The sequence below is a fragment of the Cottoperca gobio genome, chromosome 13 (genome assembly GCF_900634415.1).
Source record: "Cottoperca gobio chromosome 13, fCotGob3.1, whole genome shotgun sequence".
NCBI lineage: Eukaryota > Metazoa > Chordata > Actinopteri > Perciformes > Bovichtidae > Cottoperca > Cottoperca gobio.
The window spans coordinates 14,900,851-14,919,136 of record NC_041367.1 but is presented as its reverse complement, the minus strand read 5'-3'; the positions used below and the strand labels follow the sequence as shown (position 1 = coordinate 14,919,136).

The 18,286-nt window shown below is 42.3% G+C and overlaps 1 protein-coding gene across 1 annotated transcript in view; it reads right to left on the bottom strand.

Annotated features, from left to right (window-relative positions):
• The window catches only part of nxn (nucleoredoxin), a 56,853-nt gene that overhangs the window by 9,036 nt on the left and 29,531 nt on the right, over positions 1-18,286 (bottom strand). Inside the window, exons 2-5 of the mRNA XM_029446608.1 lie at positions 8,464-8,581; positions 5,604-5,737; positions 745-845; positions 491-597 (exon numbers count right to left, since the gene is read on the bottom strand). Of these exons, the coding sequence (XP_029302468.1) occupies positions 491-597; positions 745-845; positions 5,604-5,737; positions 8,464-8,581 (460 nt within the window). The remainder of the gene's footprint in view (positions 1-490; positions 598-744; positions 846-5,603; positions 5,738-8,463; positions 8,582-18,286) is intronic.

The following is an 18,286-nucleotide window of genomic DNA, read 5'->3' as shown; positions in this document are numbered from 1 at the left end:
ATTGGCTCCCACCATCCTTCTTATAACAATCTCCTTGCCTTATCAGAAACAGACACTATCCGGCAGCAAAATGTGTACGTGAGAGAGTGTGGTCCTGTCTGCGCATGTGAACTGAACTGAGGTGGGGGCCATCATGAACTACATGGGATTTGAAATGAGGGAGGGGGGCAGTATTGACTAGTCTTCCACGCATTCCTCACATACTTTGCAGGAGAGGCCGAGAGCCAGCTCTTGCTAACTTCATCCACAGCCCTGTGCACACACACAGAGGAGGGAATCAGGAGAAATAGAGCGAGGCACAGAGGGAGAGGCGCAGCACTTCCGTAGCGAACAAGACCGTAAACTTGATAACCAGACCACATTCCTCCGGCTGCGAGGCAATCTGTTTGCCTGCCCAGCACAGAGAGCTGTCAGCCATTGTGCCAGTGTTTCAGTGTGTGACGTCAGCTTGTAGATCTGAAGCAACATTAATTAGGTGGCTGTACAATACCTTGTATTCCATATAGTCTATTGAGACGTGACCGCCGAGCCTCGTCCGAATATGGCACCGCCAACCACGGCATCTCGCTGAAGTACTGCTTGAAGGACTCCTCTGACCTGGAGGGGAAAGCACCAAACAGATGGTGATTTGGAGGTTTCAATCAACAGCTGAATAGAGAAGACTGATTATTTGTGGCCTTGATAGACAGAGACAGATGTGTGCGTGTCAAAGAATAAGATCTCGTCGGGCTTGGTGAATCATACCTGTCAGCGCTGACAAACACAATCTCAAACTTCTGACCCGACTCTTTTACAGTTCGATATGATTCCACCAAGACCCGGGTCAAACTGCGGCATGGCGGGCACTAACGGAGGGAGGAAGAGGGGGAAAAAAAGAGAATGTAAAATGGGAGTGAATATACAGTACACATAATCACAAGTATGAATGGTTGCTGCAGCAGCTTTCATTACTTTGGTGACGTATACAGGACTGTCTCAGAAAATTAGAATATTGTGATAAAGTTCTTTATTTTCTGTAATGCAATTAAAAAAACAAAAATGTCATGCATTCTGGATTCATTACAAATCAACTGAAATATTGCAAGCCTTTTATTATTTTAATATTGCTGATTATGGCATACAGCTTAAGAAAACTCAAATATCCTATCTCTAAATATTAGAATATCATGAAAAAGTATACTAGTAGGGTGTTCAACGAATCACTTGAATCGTCTAATTAACTCGAAACACCTGCAAGGGTTTCCTGAGCCTTGAAAAACACTCAGCTTGGTTCAGTAAACTAAATCACAAGTATGGGGAAGACTACTGATCTGACTGCTGTCCAGAGGACCATCATTGACACCCTCCATCAGGAGGGTAAGACACAAAAAGAAATTTCTCAAAGAGCAAGCTGTTCACAGAGTGCAGTTTCAAAGCACATCCACAAAAAGTCTGTTGGAAGGGGGAAATGTGGCAGGAAACGCTGCACAACCAAGAGAGATGACCGCAGCCTTAACAGCATTGTGAAGAAGAGTCGCTTCCAGAATTTGGGGGAGCTTCAAAGACAGTGGACTGAAGCTGGAGTCCAGGTATCAAAAGCCACTGTTCACAGACGTGTCCGGGAAATGGGCTACAATAGCCGTATTCCCATGGTCAAGCCACTTCTGAACTCAAGACAACGGAAGAAGCGTCTGACTTGGGCTATGGAAAAGAAGCACTGGACAGTTGCAGAGTGGTCCAAAGTCCTCTTTTCAGACGAAAGCAAGTTTTGTATTTCATTTGGAAGTCAAGGCGCCAGAGTCTGGAGAAAGGCTGGAGAGGAGCAAAATCCAAGTTGCTTGAAATCCAGTGTGAAGTTCCCACAGTCAGCGATGGTTTGGGGAGCCATGTCAGCTGCTGGTGTTGGTCCACTGTGTTTCATCAAGCCCAGAGTAAATGCAGCTGTGTACCAAGAGATTTTAGAGCACTACATGCTTCCGTCTGCTGAAAAGCTCTATGGAGATGAGGAATTCATTTTCCAGCATGATCTGGCACCTGCCAACAGTGCCAAAACCACCAGTAACTGGTGTACTGACCATGGCATTACTGTCCTTGATTGGCCTGCCAATTCCCCTGACCTGAACCCCATAGAGAATATGTGGGGTATTGTGAAGAAGAAGCTGAAAGACACCAGACCCAACAATGCTAATGAGCTAAAGGCCGCTATTGAAGCATCCTGGGCATCCATAACACCTCAGCAATGCCACAGGCTGATTGCCTCCATGCCACGCCGCATTGATGCAGTAATCCGTGCAAAAGGATTCCCAACCAAGTAATGAGTGCATTTTCAAATGTTTGATTTTGTTTGGCTGTTATGAATCTTTTTTTTTTACTTGGTCTGAGGAACTATTCTAATTTTTTGAGATAGGATATTTGAGTTTTCTTAAGCTGTAAGCCATAATCAGCAATATTAAAATAATAAAAGGCTTGCAATATTTCAGTTGATTTGTAATGAATCCAGAATGCATGACATTTGTTTTTTTAATTGCATTACAGAAAATAAAGAACTTTATCACAATATTCTAATTTTCTGAGACAGTCCTGTAGGAGGAGAGTTTGGAAATACCCAAACACCGTTCCAGTAATTCTAATTTTGTTTTGTATCCAGCTTCTTTCAAATATAGACCTCTAAAGCACCAATCCTACTGTAATACTGTAGCTTGAGAAAATGTTTGTTGTTCTGTGTGTTTGAGTGTCTGTGTGTTTGGAGAGCCTACACTCTTATCCAGGCACTTATGCAATTCATGCTTTTGGGGGCAACATTATTTTTCTGGTAAGAGACTCTCCACGGTCTTTCAGAGATATTAGAGTAGATTTTCTTTGGGATTTCTATTATTTTAAAAATAATTATTAAATATTGGTATTTTATGTTGAGGTAGGCTGCATTACAATTAATAAACATTTTTTATTTAGTCTTGATAGCAGCTTCAGCCACTCAATTTAATGAGTACAGCGAGAAGAAGCCCTACTGTGCCTCTGGGCCTGTTTCCGGTTCCTCAGCTTGTTGCTCTTCAGAGGGGGCAGTAGACAGCTCCATGGGGGTTCGTCATTTGCAGCTGGATGTACGGCAGTCAGAATCTACGCCTGCCAGTGCTTTCTTCAGACTCACTCCGGCACCTACCACCTTTCCCGTTCCTCCCTCTGATGATTATCTGAGGGAGTTGCATGCGTGCTGGAGTGACATCAGGGATCTCTTCCGTCTTACATCTGATGGCCAAACCCTGGCAGCCATGCAGAATGCGGCAAAATTCAGCCTCGACTACATGCCAGCTTTTGAGCCTACCACCGCCTCCTCATAGTTTTCCCCTGATCCCCTGACCTATTTTCTTGTAAAAAAAAGAAAGGCGGCGGACTTCGACCAATTCTAGATCTGAGGAGACTCAACAATTCCCGGAAAATCTTGCCGTTGCACATGTTGAGCACAGTAGACGTTCTTCGTGTTGTTGCAAGGGATGAATGGTTCACATCAGTTGACCTGAAGGTCTATTGTGCCTCATCACAGGCAAACCATGTCGCGGACATTCTCTCACGTCACAAACCTCCACCAGGGGAGTGGCAGCTTCATCCAGAGGTGATGCAAAGCGCCTGGCGGCTCTTCGGCAGGGCAAAGGTAGATCTTTTTGCCACGCAGATGTCGACCCACTGGGTCAAGACGCTGTGGCTCACACGTGGCCAGGCGGTCTTCTCTACGCTTTTCCACCCCTTCCTCTGATCTTACCAACACATCTCAGAGTGCTTCAACAGGGCCAACGGCTTCTTCTGGTGGCCCCCTTTTGCCAGCCAGGACTTTGTTCTCCCTGCTGCACAGACTCTGCTGCGGGAGACCCTGGCGTCTCCCCGGCAGGAAAGACAAGATTTGGCATCCTGATCCCTGCCACCTTCAGCTTTGGGTTTGGCTGCTGGAGGGCCGACCCGTTGCTGAGTGAGTGCATAGAGCCGGTCAAGATGACTATTCTGAATGCTAGAGCACTGTAGAACTGCTTTTCTCCTTGCCATCACTTCGGCAAACAGTGTAGGTGAGCTACAGGACTTGTCTGTAAAATAATTTGTGTTTGGAGGTGGAACTCTGATGGCTCAGGTGTCACTTTGTGGCAGAATACAGCGTTCCTCCCTAAGGTGCTTGCATGCTCATATCTGAAATCGGCCAATCCAGTTGGCATAGTTTGACCCCGCCTTAGGAGACGGGGAAGAAATGTGAAAACTCTTGTGCTTGGTGCAAGCCTTTACAGCTTATATCGAGGCTACAGCATGCATATGAGGATGAACGCACACCACGGCGGTCATCCAGGATTCATAGAACCATAGTTACATCTGTAACTTTCGCTATATGCAGGTGTGCAAGTGTGTGTCCGTAGATTTGTATATGAATTTCTCTGTGAACATATATCTTTAATAATAGTTGTATTTTTCAATGAGAAAACAAATAAATAAAATAAGTTCTCATTAACTAACATGTAGTAAATTATGTATTCTAATTTATTGAAAAAGAGCAGACAGTATTTCATTATCATTCAAGCTGGTTACAGTGGATTCAGTATGTCAAGCACTTTCATTGATCCAGTCATGACTACTCATCATACTGACACAAAGGGACCGTGTGAGGAAGAGTGTGAAGCATAAAGCCTCGATCGATTTATTGATGGACTCCTTCCTCTGTTGCTCATAGAAGTAAACACAGTACATTGACCTTATACTGTATTGTAGATAGCACAGTGTGGTCGCAATACTAGAGTCATAAAGCAATTGTATGTGGGCTATTCTTTGCTAATGTTTGTGACTGAACTTTTAGCTCAAGTTTTGTTTTAATGAGTTAAAAGAAACATTCCTTCACACTGCAGGCGAAAAAGCAAATGCACAGTGAAATATAGGTCATGCTTCTCTGCCACGGGACATTTCAAGTCCTTAGAACCTTAAGCGAAAAAAAAAAAAAACGTCTATTTAAACGGATGCCAAGGCCAGGTGCTGGCATTTCATGTTTGTAAAATGACTTTAATAGCGGATAGATTTACACGCGTAACGTGGTGTAAAAACACCACAAATAAACTCCTGTAATGGCTTTTGTGACTTGTCCTTTTCAATTTTGTATGGGTCTGGGGTTCAAGCCAGCCTTCAGGCGTCACCGGTCTCTGAGGCTGCGGCTCTGGCAGCTGCTCTGCTTACTGGCCTCTGTAGACTGCGCTGCATCTCATCAGGAACAGTCCTCCGTTCACGCATCACTGAGTCATGACCTTCCCAGGCTATCAGCAGGTCCAGCAGCGAAACAGACAATAGTGATGATGTCAGTGGGGTGTGGTGACCGATGCCTACTTTAAAAAAAAAAAAAAGGTCCAGAGGTGGTGGTGAAAGGACTGACAGGGATAGCTAACCACTGTTACTGTAAACACACTAACACAATGGAGTCGCCGCAACCCTCCTGCTACTCTCTCTTATCTGTCTTGACTAACTGCCGTCTCTTCCTGCTCTGCTCTGCTGGCGATGCCCTTTCTTCTCACCGATGTTTCGCTGTTCTGACAGGGTCAGGATGCCAGAAAAGTTAAAAAAAATCAGGGACCTCTTTGTCCCTTTTTTCTGCTTCCTGTACTCACCCAGTGTGCTGAGAAGTACACTCCCACGTAGTGTCCCTCCAGAGAGCTGCTGTCTGTTGTCTGCCTGTTGTTCCTGAGCAGAGGCCCTGCCACCACCTCCGCAAATGGCTTTGGCCCCCAAGGGAACTCCAGGCCTGGGAGAGGGTAGGAAAGTGGAGGGGGCAAAAGGAAGGGATAAAAGGGAAAGAAAAGAATCAGAAAAAGGAAGATAAAAAAACAAGCTCTCTGCTCTGTGAAGCTGTACATAAGCACAGCAGTGCTGAGCTACATGCTAACATCAGTATGCTAACACACTCACAATGAGCCGTGTGTATGCCTATAATAATTAGCTGAGGCTGATGGGAATGTCATTAGTTTGGCAGGTATTTGGTCATAAAACAAAATACTGGGCGAATTCAAATTGTGACCTAATGTTGGCGCTAGATGAAAAGTCAGGAAGTCACCAAACATTACAATTTGTCCTGAGGGGAACATTAATGTCTGTACAAAATATCACTGTAATCGATCCAGTGGTTAACCAAATATTCCAGTCTGGACCAAAGTGGTGGACTAACGCTGTCATCCATAGCGTCACGGCACTAGAGTGTGAGTTGAAGAATGAAGAAAAGAAAGTAGGGCTACAACTAACAATTATTTTCATTATTTATTAATCTTTTAAATGACAATGAATAAATAAAAAAGAATTTCCCAGAGTTTCCCAAAATCCAAGGTGACATCTTCAAATGTCTTGTTTTAACCAATGATATTCTACTTACAGTCAGAGAAAACAAAGGAAACCAGAAAATATTCACGTTTGAGTAGCTGGAAACAGTTGATTTCAGCATTTATTTACTTAATAAAATTACCAAAACGATTAATAGATTATCCAAATATTTTTTCTGTCAATTGACTAATCTATTAATTGAATAATCATTACAGCTCTAAGACAGAGACACTTTTTCTGTTCATGCCATGGCTGTTTGATAACAAAAAGTCATGTATACATTACGTATTACATGCTTTTTTGTCACATGTAACAGTGTGAATACAGAACGGATTCATAAAATGGTTTTAATGATAAGTGAAAGCCATGCCTCTTGAGCAAATGAAGGTTGCTAGAAATACTTCTCTCCTTCACACTTTTCATTTCCTTTTCAAGGTGTCTTCATTGTTACCAAGCTGCTGCAAGCTGTAAAGACGCATTTGGTACATCTGAATAAAAAAGGAGGTACTTATAAATACAACCTTGTATGGCTGGTTCATAATGGGCCCTTTATGTGAGCGTGGTGTTCTAGGGCTTCATTAGGCAGGAATGACACGTCTGCACCATGCTGACATGGCCTTTTATTGTTGTCCTGATTGTAAAAGTGCCCTCCATCTTTGCGCTGCAGGCTAGTCTGCCGCCACTCAAGTCAGGTCTTTTATCGAGAGTGGCTGTGAATCGCTCAGCCGCCCCTCCCAGTCTCGATGTACGGCAAACTTTTAGTGCCCTTTTCTTCACCATAGCTGAATGGATTTGCCACGTGAGCTACTGCTCCCAGTCTGCCTCTCAATACAAAAACAGATCAAAATGTATAATAAAACAAAACAAATGTGAGCCTGGTAAGTGGTGAGCATTGTAAAGGCAAAACCAAGTGTCTGTGTCCATATTTGCTACTAAGTCCAGATATAAATCTGTTCTCCAGCCACATCTAGTTTCAACAGTTAATGAATTAAGGATATTTCTGCAGGCTTGGACAGGCTTTCACAAACCAGGCAGCGAAAATATGTCACACATCCTTATGTGAAATCCATTGAGCTTCACCTTGCGCTGCCATAGAGCCACTATTCTCCCTTCTTACATGACTAATGACTTCTTTCACGCTGATCTAACAGGGCCTGAAGAGGCAACGCTTTAAAATATTGACAGCCACAGAGGACGTCCTCTGTACAGGGAAAGGAATGCAAGTTCACTCTTGTTAATTCTCTGCCTCCACCTTAAAGTGCAGAAATTATAGTGTTTGCAGATGAGGGAGTGAGACACGGACACGCTATAATATTCATGCAGCACCATAATTACGGCAGCATCAACACAAAAGAGCTATTGCAAAATGTTTTGGCCAAATGCTGCAGGATGTTGCACTGCAATATCTCCACAAGCATTTGGTACACATCATTACAGAGAATGAGTGTGTGTGTGTGTGTGTGTGTGTGTGTGTGTGTGTGTGTGTGTATGCAGGTGTGACTTCTGTACTCATTTACATCTTGCTTTACTTTAATTTCTGAAACTCATTTATGGTGTGTAACTAAGGTGTACAATACACTGTGAGGAAATGAACACATACAGATAACAATTACAGGTTCTAAGCTTCATTTATTTTTTTGAATGCGCAAATTGAAAATGGAAGTAAAAAAAAAAAAAAAGTTGAAACAAAATTCTTTATTTTTACATTTAGGTTGCTCAACCATGCCCCAGTGCCTCGGGGGAATTCCCCTGCCTACTGTAGTTTTATGGGGGTCAGGTGTAGCAGTAGAGTCTGATCTGATCTGTGAACCCAGAGTGAAGGGTGTGCAATTTGTAACTGTGTGGATTCAAAACTGTATCCCGTCTATTACCCACAGACCAGAGAGGCTGAAGAATGCTAAACACCAAGAATTCAGTGTGACAAAGTGTGTGAGAAATTCTTGTTGTTCTGTCCTTTTGACCCTCAAATGTCTTCTTATTGCCTCGTTTAGCGGTGATGTGCTTAGGGCTGAATGGTTGTTCGTTTGGGGTTGAGGTTAACCATTTAGTAAAGAGGATTAATGTCAGAGCTTGATCAGGTGATGAACATAAATCAGTGTGTTGTTTTCACTATGTATATACCACAAGTGCATGTGTGTGTGGCTGCGCCAATCTCACCTTTAGGGTCATCTCTGACCACAAGTAGACCATTTCGACACACCACCTTCCCCGTGGCTGCGTCCACAAACACCAGAGATGGGATACTGGTCACCTTGTACTTGTTCCACAGCTTCATCTGTGGAGAGAAAATGATGAGGAGAGGTTGGAAACAAATCGTTTAAAGGAAATACCTTATTTATTTGTGTAGAGTTAAGTTGTCAGCGCAGCTACGAATTGAAATACTGCAGTATAAACAAAACAAATGTCAACCGTGTACTATATGTATTTTAAAAAGGGCCAACACCCTCTCTGCAGTTAAAAAAAAAAGAGATCCAGGAGACTAGGTAGAATAAAATAAACACAGTCATAGAGTGCATTCAGCCCTGAGGTGAATTAGCAGACTGTGAGAAGCACACTCCTGAGTCTGAACTGGAGCAAACTCGTGCTGTTCCTGCTGTGTCATGAATAAGAGTAAAAGCATGCTGGAAAAAAAACACTATTTTGCTCTGCAGTAAAGAAGAAAATCTGAATCCTTCGTAGGTGTTGAGCACTGTGAATTATTATAGATTCTTGGATAGACAGTTCAAGCTTTCATAGGCATTTATGAGCGCACATTGGCCTTTAATTTAAATCACAATAAAAATTTGATATGAATTCGACCTCATGAAGTCAGAAATGATCCTTTATAGTCAGAAATGTGTGCATGAATTGAAGCTATTTATAGAGTTCAGCGATCAGTGTACTAACATCAAAGAGCAGATCAAGCATTTCACATATCTGAGGCTCACTTTCCATATCAGAGGGAAAAGTCCTACACTGTGAATAGAAGAAGAAGAAGAAGAAGAAGAAGAAGAAGAAGAAGAAGAAGAAGAAGAAGAAGAAGAAGAGAAGAAGAAGAAGAAGAAGAAGAAGAAGAAGAAGAAGAAGAAGAAGAAGAAGAAGAAGAAGAAGAAGAAGAAGAAGAAGAAGAAGAAGAAGAAGAAGAAGAAGAGACAAACACTGATTCACCCTCTTTGATTTGACTTATATCCTTCAGGTTCTGACAAAAGCTACAGCGTAGTTGTTGGCCCAGGCTCCTTCAACAAAGCAACATACAGTATACTTGATACATAAAAGAGAAATACAATCGTGCAGGAGACACAATGGTGCAAGTAAAATGCAAAAATAAGTCAAATATATACATAAAAAGTAGAAGATAAAACGGAATGTAACATTTTAAATACTGTATCTTGGTCAAATAAACACGTTTAACATTGTACCATCCAATGTATGACCTACTGCACTCAGCCAAACACTTGAGAACACGTATAATATGATGATCTGCACTGTCTGGATGCTGCAGTAGTTATTCTAACGTGTTGTGTGCCAGATGAAGTGAGCACTGCTCAGTGAAGTAAGCTTGGAGTTCGGTTACAGGTTAACAGAAAAAACCCTTGTTGCTCTTTCTGTGACAACAGTGACTTCACTGCAGGAGCCTAGCACAAAGACTTTGATGTGCAGACTGAATAAGAGAGAGGAAAGCTTGCACAGTGAATGCTTTACTCATATTGTGCGTCTCCTCCTTGCACATATGGCGTCATACACTCGCCAGAGGTCAACCACAGGCCCTTTCTGATGGCAGGTCAGACGGTCCGTCCCATTGACAAGACGACCCGGAGCCTCCCAACAATGTTGGTCTGGAAGTCCCTCAAAAGCAAACTTCAGTGTCTGCCACAGTCAACAGTTTTACCACACGCTCAACGCTGCTCTGGAAACTCAATCTGGGCTCACAAACTGACGGAGTTTAGGGGCATTAACTGTGACTGTCTCCGAAAGCTAACGTGCCTGACACTGCATCTGTGTTACTGCAGCCATTTCACTCAGCCGCCTGCTGCTGTCATCCGGGGCTGATGATGTGAGATTGAGAGTCGGATTTAGCCGAAAGAGTTTCAGAGGGACACAAGAGGGAAGAGGGGAAAAAAGCATAGTGATATTGGTTCTGCAGTCAAACTAAAATGTCAAGAAATGTATTTCATGTCAAGGCCAAGCGGTATCCACACTGAGCTAATGTGATTTTGAAAACAGGCTGCTAGCATGGCTAACAATAGAAACCACACTACCGGTTAATGTACGTCCTTACGTATTGAATCACAGGATGAGATACTTAAGAGTAGAGGAATATGTGTACGAAATCTAAGGCTTTTTAAGTTGTTACAGTGCTCTCATGCTGCAGCATCAAGAGAGCAGTTGAGAGATTTGTGTATAATCTCAGAGGCAGAACCAATTCCACATTTTTGTCTTGCCACCAATTTACTGCATCCGAGAATCACGTCTGCCTGGTGATTTGGCCGGAGATCAGAGTAGGATTTTAAATCCTTCAAAAGGTTTAGATGTGCCTTTAGAATGAAAGGGCTGTTATGATTTCAGGGGGGGGGGGGGGGGTGACTGACCTTGAAACTACAAGCATGGGTGGGGTGGCAAGAAGGCAGAATCTCTTAATGTTTTCATTGTAAATCCAAAATCTTCCCCCAAAACACTGAAGACAATAGCTCTCACGATTACCGCGTCCTTATCGTTAATAGAAATCTCGAGGATCACATGCCGCAGCGATCCATTTCCCCAAAACAGTTTCATTGTCAAAAGCCGCAGGCGGTACAGGAGACAATAAATACAGAATATGACTTGATACTAAAAAACATAAATCAAACTGTCAAATCTGCTCTAATCCCTTATCTTGAGAAACAGCTTCCAACTTGTAGAAGCAGTGTTAAAGACAGGGTTTTATTAGTCTAGCGTAACTCATTTGAGTAAAGTGTTTTCCCTTGTGCTGCTGCCTGTAGAGCTGAGAATATTAAAAGGAATAGTTTGGGGATATACATTTACAGTAGTTGCTTGCCGAGAGTTGATTGAGAAATAAATAAATACGAAGCTACAGCCAGCAGCCTGCTAGCTTAGCTTGTTGTACGATGCAGGTAGTCTAACTTTTGTTACCTTTGGATAAAGCCAGGCAGGCCTTTCCCCTCCGTGTCCAGTCTTTATGCTAAGCTAACCTGCTGCAGCTTCATATTTCATGTACAGATGTAAAAGTGGCGTCAATATTCTCATCCAACTCTCAGCAAGAAAGTGAAAGAAACTGTATTTTTCAAAATGCTAGACTATTCCTTGCTAAGTAATTGTCAACTTTTTGGATAATTGCCATTTCCCAGCTTCTCAAATGTGAGGATTTGCTACTTTTCTCTGTTTGATATAATTGTGAAGTGAATATATTTGGGCTTTAGACTGCTGGTCGGACAAAGCAAAATATATTTATAGACTGTGTAGACTATATATTGGACTGTGTGAAACTGTCATATTCATTTTTTCTAGACAAAAAGATGAATTGAGAAAATATGCAAAAGATTAACCAACGATGAAAATAACAGTTATTTGCAGGCAAAGCTGTTCTGTGAAAGGTTTCTGGTGGAGGAATGTAAAACATTCTGTCCAACAGAGTAGTTGGTTGCTCATTCACATGCAAACTGCTTGCAGATTGTGTTCACTGCTTCAAGATTGCCATTCCCTGCTTTCTCTAAGGGCGCCTCTATTCATTATCAATATCAACAGAGTGTGTAACTATATAGCCGAGCAGGAGGCCTGGCTATATAGTTACACACTGGTTTAAGCATGCCAATAACCCTTGTAGAGAGCCCACCAACTGTTAAGACTCTAGGGAGAGCTGGAAATCCATACTAACAATCCAGTAACTCTCTTGGACATGCAGGCATTAGCCTCACGCTACGCCCAGTGCTCATCATGCTAATTGGATCACGCATGGCTGCGGATCCATATCCAGAGGAGCAAATCAGCCCACTGTGGGACTAGTAGATCAGTGTGCATGGACATACCAAGGTTGAAAATCTTATCGCCTCACTGATCAAATAAAATGCTGATTCTTTTTATATGCAGCTACATTTTTTTTATGGGATCAATACCTGCATTAATGTCCTACCTTTACCTGTATATTATGGGCCGCAAGGGAGCAAGACAAAAACAAAAAGAAGGGTCATCCACATTTCTATGTTTAATGTCTGCCGTAGTGATCAGTTAAATGCCTCTTGGCACTGTTGCACTTTATGGCAACATTCTTCTCTTTAAAAAAAAAAGATTTAAGCGCTAACAGTTTAAAATCTATACACATGCGCTTCAGTTTTGACCCAGTGCGTTTTGAAACCTTTTGTAGCCTGCAGTGAAATCAGTAACCAGTGGGGCTCTGCAGCGACTCTGGTGTGGTATATGTGCGTCACCCTGTTAGGAGAACTAGAGTGGAAGAAATTTCATCACTCAACGTGACCAATTCACCCATCAATGTTCGAGCACTATCTTTTCTCAGATCTACTTTCACTGGGCTGGGCAGGCCTGAGCCATCTGCCAGATGCTCCCATCACTACTTCATTACAACACAAAAGGAAAGTCAGCCCTTTACAACAGGGGACATGACAGATGTCCTGGTGTGATGCTGATAGCAGCACAGTCCTTTATCTTTGAGTATTATACGAGAGACAAATGGTGATAATCCAATTCTAATCTTGAAAAAAAAAAAGGGAGTTTAAACTAAATGTTCATGTTATTCATTCTATTTCATCCAGAATTTAACACTATTTACAATTCACAACTGCACACACTAGATTTGTGGGATTTAATTTAACCTACGCGGGAATTCTCAATGAGATTTATTATCGTGCAAAAAATGTTCCCCATATAATCTTTTCATTCATGTCAAGAGGGAATTTATTGGCACAGTTTGCAGGGCAGATTGGGGAAAAAACAAGTAATGTGTTCCACAGTTGGACGCAGAGGAAATCATGTTCTAGTTTGATTTGATTTAAATCTTCAAAAGAGGAGAGTTTTTCAAAATAAAAATGATGATATAACAGTCAGGTGATCAATGGCTTCCTCCTGATAGATGTTGGCTGCTATTATGTGAAGCCATTTGTTAGAAGATGGACTGACCAGCCCCCAACAAGACATGTTCAACAAAAGCATTTGTCGTTAACTGGGTCTTTTTTTTATTGAGAGAGCCTGCAGGCGGCGTGATCTCTGCCCGTAAAGATTTACAGTGGTGAGCAGGGGAGAACAGGCTGGACCGAACTCTTGGTTTGCCTTCTGGGAGGCGCCAACACAAGCTTCTTTAAAGTATCTATGTTGCGCATATGATGGCCTGATTTTTAATCTTAATGGATTCAAAATAACATTCATTCATCATGCGTCTGCCAGCTTCCAGGTTCAAATCTAAAACATTGATTGAGTTGAACTTGAAGACAGATGAGAAACAAACGTCTCCTGTCTGCTAACTCATTACTAGCCACCTACATCTCCTGACTACACCGCTGTAAGTCCCTTTTGGCTGGGCCCCTGCAGCCAGCTTTGACTTTACATTCCTCCATGCTGCACCCCGCCTCTGCTCTGCTCCTGAGACTCTCAGTAACTGCCTGTATCCACTTCAAAACCCTGTTGCTGCTCTTCATGGCTACAAAGGGAGCCCTCCCCTCCCACCTCTTTGCCATACTTCAGTCAACACTATGCAGACTAGTGTGTGTTACTTTGCGCTTCAATCTGTGCAGCTCTGACTATCACTTTACCCGGTCAAGAGTCTTCACCGCCGTGGCTCCCCCGGTGGTGGTGAAATGCACGTCTCAAGCCCTGTGACAGCTGCACAGTCGCTGCCCTTTCTCTATGCTAGACTGATGACCTCTCTCTTAATGTGCTTCATCTAGCTTTTGCATGTCATTTTGCATTACATAAAAACACCACAGGAAGTATGCTTTCATCAGGGTTTTACCATCAATCATTTCTGCGACCCTGTTGTCACATGTTTTTTTATAAAATGTTATCCGGATTTTCTATTTTCCAACTACTTACATTTTTTCCCCTCGAGTGTCAGCTATATTCGTAAAATACAAAAAGTGCAGCCCTCTCACTCCAGCCTACGCCACTGTGCTCATTACAGAGGCTCATTCTGCACTACACATCCATTATGATGGGCAAATGCACTTCCCCGAAAACTGAAAGAACACAGCAGGCTTTCGCATCATGCCTCTTCAATGCAAAAACGCTGCAGCCATCTCGTGTATTCTATTAATCCTATAACATTTTCTGGCCGAGACATTTCGGTGGTGGATCCTCCAGAACGCAGACGCTGCCTAAATTGCTTTTCTTTCTTTTTTTTCGATAAAAAGGCCCCCCGTTGCCACAGCAACTGTACCCCCTCTCCACCACAAAGTCAGGACATGTCACAGAGTGCAGACACATTGTGGGCTCTTAGTTAATAATTCAGTGATAAATTAACAGTTTTTGTGAAGAAAACAGGTGCCAGAATGTCACAGGGCTTAGGGGGAAATAACCCAGCAGAAAAAAAAAAGAAAGATAGATAGATAGAGAGAGAGAGAGAGAGAGGGAGGGAGAGAGCGAGAGGGAGGGAGAGCGAGGGAGGTGTGTGGGTGTCTCCTCCTTCTTCCAGTCTTGCTGGAAAGCACAAAAGCGACCCCTTGAATACAGGCTCTAAATCCAAACTTGGACCCTGTATGGCGAGAAGGTTTTATGTAGTGAAGAACGTGGTGTAAAAAAGCAGGGGGGATTGTAAAGGATTAAAAAGCCAGGGCTCAATAGGTATCTGCAGCATTGTCTCTCCACAGGCGTGGGCTGCCCCTGAGGCCTACATTCGGCAAGGCCAAAGGTCAGGACGGCAGGGGGTGCATTCTTCACTCCCAGTGGTGTTTAGACCAGTCTGCCTACCTCCCCATAGACTTACTGTTCTTTATTTCTCTCTCCATCTACCCCTCTTTCTTTATGATGAAGCACAAAGAGCAAAGTGTAAACCCATCACACACACACAGGCCATATCCAAACTAATGTGGATTTTCTTTTAAATGTTTTTTAAATTGCATCCTTTCTCTCTGCTTTAGACTTCTATGCATGCTAAACTGACATTTTCTCCACCCAAAGAGAAGAAGAATCATGTGATTTGAGTTTATCATGTGATACATGTTTGAGAATCCGGATTTGCCATCGCACTCACATCTCATGCTTTATAGTTGTAAATAACTATCCAGTGGAAAGCAGTGTGTTGTCTTGTGCCAACTAATCACTAGAAAACACTTTGTGTTTTAGCATGGACTGAACATTTTCAAAATGACCATTGCTAAACCTTAGCTTTCCTTCATTGCTAAAGTAATTGTTTAAACAATGACTTCTTAATTTCAGACAGTGTTATACAAAATGAGTCTTCTCATTTCTGTATCTGCCACGACTGTCGTTTTTTCACAATTTTATCAACTGAAGCTAGCTAGTTAAATAAGCTAACGTTAGCTTCATAAATTAGTTTAAAATGCTGTTGTCGTCTGAGTTTAGCCAAAGTATAATAAGAATGATGAGTAAAGTGTGAGATCAGGCTTATTTTGTTCCAACTTAACCATGTTTTGTGTACTTCTATACACAAAAGGGGGATTTTTACATTGCCTTTTGGATTATTGTACAAAATAAACTCTGTGGCTAACAAGTTTAGCCAACAGGTTTTTTTCAGCAAGATAAACTTCACAAATTAACACCAATTTTATAATGTTTTAAGCATAAATCCATTTGCCAGAAGTAAAAAACTAACATTAGGCCATAAACGAACAACACCCTGGCTGTTTAGTAGCCTTATTTAGCCACTTGTTAGCAACCACGTTTTTTAAGACCAGAAAAGCTTAAAAATTCACGAGATCTCTTAAACATCTCGTAAGCTTGTGTTAACCACAAACCTTATTTCAGGCATCCACTAAAGTAAGATAGTTAGCCAGACCGGACATCGTTTAAACATCAGAATGACAATCTTTCTGACTTTTAGAAAACAATGTAAAAACAAAACTAAATGTGGCTTCAAAACTTCCAACATGTAAAAAACACCTTTTTCAGATTTGTCTGCACTAGTGTGGAAACCAAACTATACAAAAACATATATTGTATGTGAGAAGTAACATCCGGGTAACGTTCTTATCGAGGTCAATCTCTGTAAATCATTCAATTTTGCTGAACTCAAGTGAGCGGTAATGATTTACCTCAACGCTGTTCACAGGATGACAGAAGCTTGTTGTGTGAATATTATGTCATTTCTCAGTTAGTTGTAACTCAAACCTTCTACACTCACCACCATCAGCCTGCTTTTCATCAAGTGGAGGCCTGCAGGGTCTAACAGACAGACAGACAGAGACGATATAAAGCTGCTCTGGCTCTGGACCAGCTGGACCTGCTCTATCAGTTACCTTAGTGTGACCCTCTGAGACTGGCATTATACACTCAGTCATCTGCCAACTCATGACTTGGAAAGCCCGGTGCATTTTGGAGTTTGTGTGTGTGCCAAAAGGTAATAGACTATAACACACTCAACTGTAATCCATTACAGTATGGAGTTATTCTGGCGTCAAAATAAAGTTAGATGCGTGTCAGAAAAGCACTTTATATAGCCTCATTAAGTTTATGCTTCTGCACTTGGGGAATCCCAGGCTGTTGCATATTAATAATGAGACAAAACACACATTAGAATAAGCCTTTCAGCACAACTTGATTTTTACGCATGTGCTTTTTAGACTTGCTGCTCAATTAGCTACTCTCAGCAAACAGATGCACAGCAGTCGTGCATTAATTCTACCCATAAGCCTCCACTTTGCCGTTTCTCTGGTACCCTAGTTTCCTGGAGTGCCGACGAAGAGGGGGGGGGGGGGGGGGGTTTGGGTGTCGGGTTTAGACAGCTTCCCTGTTGTGTCCTCTGTTTGACCCCACATTTAACTCCCACCACTCCTCCTTGTGCTGGAGCCCTGGGAGCAGCTCAATCCCTGATCCCAACACAACACATTAATATTTATGGAAATTTGAAGGGAACATTTCAGACACATTAACAGCGTTTTGTGCATAATCAGGGCAGCTCAGACAATCTATGTCTATCTAGGTGGCTGGTTAGCGCTCCATTGTGCATTCTTTCTACACTCACACTGGTCTATAGAGAAAATAGGACTGAATGCATGTAATTCCAGTATGAAACCAATTTATAATGGTATTCAAATGGAGACTATATTATTGCATCCATGCATTACTGAAGCAAACCAGACACACAGAACACAGACGTCAAAATCTAGGCGCCTTTAGACTGTGCCGCGACGACAATCTTACAAGTTGCCTGCATATCACATTGTGCGGGATGGGTCTAATAAAGTCTTGAGCTCATGTTTTCAATTATGAAGTATTTGAATAAACAAGCTTTGACCATAGCGTTGGCTTATCTATGCATCAAAAAAAAAAAAGAGGACATTGAGAGGCCTATGAAAAATAGGGAAACAAAAAGTGCTGATTTTGCAAAGTGTCTGAGGGAAACATGTTTTTTAGCACTAGCCTTATGCTAGTTTAACAGTATATTTTGCTTCATTTAAATTCATATTGTGAATGTTTGTAAATGTGGGTTGGGGCAATCACACAATCAGAATTTTGATGCAGCCGGTCTTTGGTCGGTGAACATGTCTCACAGTACAATCGAAGAGCATCTTTTTGACCGACACCCAAGGATTTCACCACGTTTCTCTCGTGATTTTGAGTCAGCCCAAATTCGCACAGCGCACATGAGCAATACCACCACCAAGGGATTTTACTGTCATCCCCAAAAAGCATGATAGGCTATTTAAATCTTGAATAATGTTCTGAACATATCAAATAAAGCGTAATATACACATTAAGTGGCATGATGTTGAGGCACTTTGTACTTGGCAGGGCATATTGTTGGTCCATTTGTACCCTCCACAGCCAGCGAGGAGCCTCATAAATCACAATGACACCCTGTGTCTGCTCTGCCTCATAA